Genomic DNA, 3454 nt, shown 5'->3' with positions numbered 1-3454 from the left:
GCCCTGGGGCTCAGGCCTGCCGCAGGGTGAGGGTGAGCTCGCTGAGGCAGCGCCCAGCTCCTGGCTCCCCCAGGGCGGTTTCTGGTCCCTTCCACCCGAGGCTGGTGTGGAGGGGGTTGTGGGTGGCTGCACTCAGCCTGAGAAGCCCGGGTGTGTGGCATGCTGGTATCAGGGGTATCACAGTGCTGGGGTGTCAGCGAGAAACAAATGTACCACAAACAGGTGAGGATTAGAGTGAGAGAAGCACAAGAAGGATTATTTGACTCTTAGCAAGCAATAACGTCAGTGTTGGGATTGAGCTGTGCAGTAAGCCCTGTGAAGCCTTCCAGTGGGATCTAAAGGCACTTGATTCTGTGCAGTCTTGTCCAGAATTGCAGCTGTGCTTTCTTTCCTCTGCTTCTCAGGGTGTGGTGTAAATTGGTGGAGAAAGACTAGTTTCTCACTTGTTTATATGCATCTCTGGGTACCAAACACTTTCTCTGGGCTTTAATTAATCTTGAAATGCTTTCTGTCTCATTATTACTGTGGGAGAATCTCTCTTGCTCTGTGTCTTCTTACTTTGATGCCCATGGCTAGTGAAGAGCTCAAAGTGCTGGGCAACTTCTGGTCCTCTTTTCACTCCGTATAATTAGGCCTTGAAGAGTAGGGAAGTGCTGACAGTGGGAGAGGACAGGAGGAGAGTTTGTCCTTGTTTGTTTCATGTTCTGTTTTGGCTGTTCTGTTTCAGAAACACTCTCCTACACAGATGACACGGCCATGAGCAGGTCGGTGGTGCAGTCCCTGCTCGCCAAGCGCGGCTTCGACGAGGTGGACATGGCCAAGAGGTGAGGGCAGCAGCCAGCTCTGGGCTGGAGTGCTGGCAGTTACCAGAGAGGGCAAAACCCTCGTGAAACTCAGCAACCACTGTAATTTTGGGGGACAGGGGCTGTGACAAAGTCGTTGTGAATTTGTGGAGGAAAAAAAAACCAGCAGAGCTATGGGTAATGGTGTCATTTCTGGTGTGCTCTGCACCCTCCTGGAACATGCAGCTTTGGTGTGGGTTCCAAGGCTGCTTTGGAAGGCAGCAGGATCCGTGTAGGTTTATTCACCCTTGTGGAAGATTATGCCTAGAAATTTCAGAAGTGTTTCCTTTCATGTTTACTTGTTGCTATTTATGTTTGTACTTCCCTTAATTCAGTTAGGGAATGTAGTGAGGTCAGCTTCAGCTTGTTTCTGATCCGTTTCCCTTTTGAATCCAAAGCTCTGGTAGCATTTGGTTCCACTTAGGGGAGAGCATTTATTTGTTTAGAAAACTCTTCCGCTGAACTTGAACAAAAGACTTTCTTTGTGGTTGCAACCCATGGAAATGTTTCCAGTTTGCTTCTATTTCAAGGCAAAGTTGAGAGGGAGACAAGTGGGTTGTGAAGGTGGTGTTGACACACCCCTTCCTCCTTTCACACCAGGTTTTGGGAATTGGATTCTTTCTCTAAAGAACCAAGTCCCTTGAACCCATCTGCCACTGAACCACCCCCGTGCTACTAATTCACTTTACCAAGTGGCTTTACGCAGCCTCTTCACCAGCCCCAGGGACAGACCTGACGTCCCATGTGCTTCTCCCCTCTTGCCCGCGCCAGGTTTGCAGAGGAGTACAAGAGGGAACCCAACAGGGGCTACGGGATGGCCGTTGTCAACGTCTTCAAGAAGCTGCTGAGCCCCAAGTGCAGCGACGTGCTGGAGCCGGCGAGAGCGCAGTTCAGCGGGAAGGGCTCCTACGGCAACGGCGGCGCCATGCGGGTGGCGGGCATCTCGCTCCTCTACGCCGACACCCAGGACGTGAAGAAGGTGAGGAGGGAGCTGTGCTCAGCTGCTGGGGGCCCCGGCAGCCCCCCTCCCCGGGTCTCGGGCAGTTTGCTGACCGCGTGTCCCCCCCGGCAGTTTGCGAAGCTGAGCGCGGAGCTGACCCACGCCAACTCCCTGGGCTACAACGGGGCCATCCTGCAGGCCCTGGCCGTGCACCTCGCCCTGCAGGGAGAGCTGAGCAAGGAGACCTTCCTGGAGCAGCTCATTAGCCACATGGAAGATGTGGAGGCAGATGATAAGTCTCTTACTGATGCCCGAGCGTAAGTGGCTGCGCAGAGCATGGACGCTGCTGTGTATGGTTTATTCTGGCTCTTGGTGTTCCTTCTTCATTGTGCTCTTTGTTTCCAGGCTGGGTTTTGAGGATTTGCCATTTTCGAGGCGTCTAAAGAAAATAAAGGAATTTTTGGAGCTCAGCAGTGTTCCCAAAGCAGATGTGTTGTTTGAATTGGGTAAGTACCTTTCTCACTGCAAGTCTTAGGCCAGAGCTGGAAGCAGGATCATAGCTCAGCCAGCCTGGGCAGGGTGTCCTCCCCCAGGCTGCTGCTGCTGCCTCGGGCTCAGAATGTGCTGGAAAGGCTGCCTGTGCTCAGGAGGTCCCCGAGTCTTGACCCAGTGACATGGGGAAAAAAAGTCATGCTAAGAAAAGCTTATCATGAGTAGCACTTCTTAGTATTCTGAGATCCCTTCACGGCTGTCAGATCTTTGTGCTGGATGGGAGCAGTTGATGTGTGTTGCCAAGCTGTACTGGTGTAGCAGGGCCACGAGTACTGCTGGGGAACCTCAGATTTCTGAGGCACACTTTGCACCTTGTCGTGCTAAAACCAGTGATACCAGTATCATGAGTCACTGGCAATGGGCAGCTGTGGTTGGGAGGGACAGGAGCCTGTGGGGGAGGGCAGACTTGGGTGCTGCAGGGCTGAAGGTGCTCGGGTGTGTTCCCAGGCAATGGCATCGCCGCCCTGCGCTCCGTCCCCACGGCCATCTACTCCTTCCTGCGCTGCATGGACGCTGACCCAGACATCCCTGACCACTACAGCAACCTGCAGAGGACCATCATCTACTGCATCTCGCTGGGTGGAGACACAGACACCATTGCCACCATGGCAGGAGCCATCGCGGGGGCTTACTACGGGGAGGAGCAGATACCCCCCAGCTGGGAGCAGAGCTGTGAGGCCTTTCAAGAGACACAGAAGCTGGCAAACAGCTTGTATGAACTGTACTGCCAGCGGCCCTGAGCCCGGGGAGCAGGGGTGCTGAAGGCTGAGTGGGTGCTCACCTCTGCTTTTCTGGCCAGAAATCTGGTGGTGGATCTGCACCCGAGAGCCTCTGCCGGGGAAGGGCACCTGCTGCTGTGAGTGGGGAGCAGGAAGCTGGAGCTGGTTTGGGAGAGAAGGGACGAAGCCTCCAGGTCTGGCTCAGTTGGGAAGTGGCTGCACGTGTGCTTTGGGCAGTGGGCATGTCCTGTGTCTCCTCAGATTTCTGCTTCTTGCTTTGTCCACCAGTGTGCCGTTTGGTCGTTACTGCTACGGGGTGGGTGTCTGAATCCACTGACTCTCCTGCTCTTGCCCTCTCCTCTGTGGCCTTTGTGGCTCTTGTTTGTGGCCTGTCCTGCAGT

General features: G+C 54.3%; 1 protein-coding gene across 1 annotated transcript; it reads left to right on the top strand.

The window, feature by feature from the left end:
* Positions 1–729: 729 nt before the first annotated feature.
* Positions 730–3156, top strand: ADPRHL2 (ADP-ribosylhydrolase like 2). The gene is made up of 5 exons (XM_008948352.1): positions 730–824; positions 1614–1821; positions 1915–2099; positions 2188–2288; positions 2782–3156. The coding sequence occupies exons 1-5, from the start codon at positions 757–759 to the stop codon at positions 3072–3074; spliced, it is 855 nt and encodes a 284-aa protein (XP_008946600.1). The 5' UTR covers positions 730–756; the 3' UTR covers positions 3075–3156.
* Positions 3157–3454: the final 298 nt, after the last annotated feature.

This window comes from Merops nubicus, unplaced genomic scaffold (genome assembly GCF_000691845.1).
Source record: "Merops nubicus isolate BGI_N331 unplaced genomic scaffold, ASM69184v1 scaffold40229, whole genome shotgun sequence".
Classification (NCBI taxonomy): Eukaryota; Metazoa; Chordata; class Aves; order Coraciiformes; family Meropidae; genus Merops; species Merops nubicus.
Note: the sequence above shows the minus strand (reverse complement) of the source record. Positions and strands in the feature narration are given on the sequence as shown.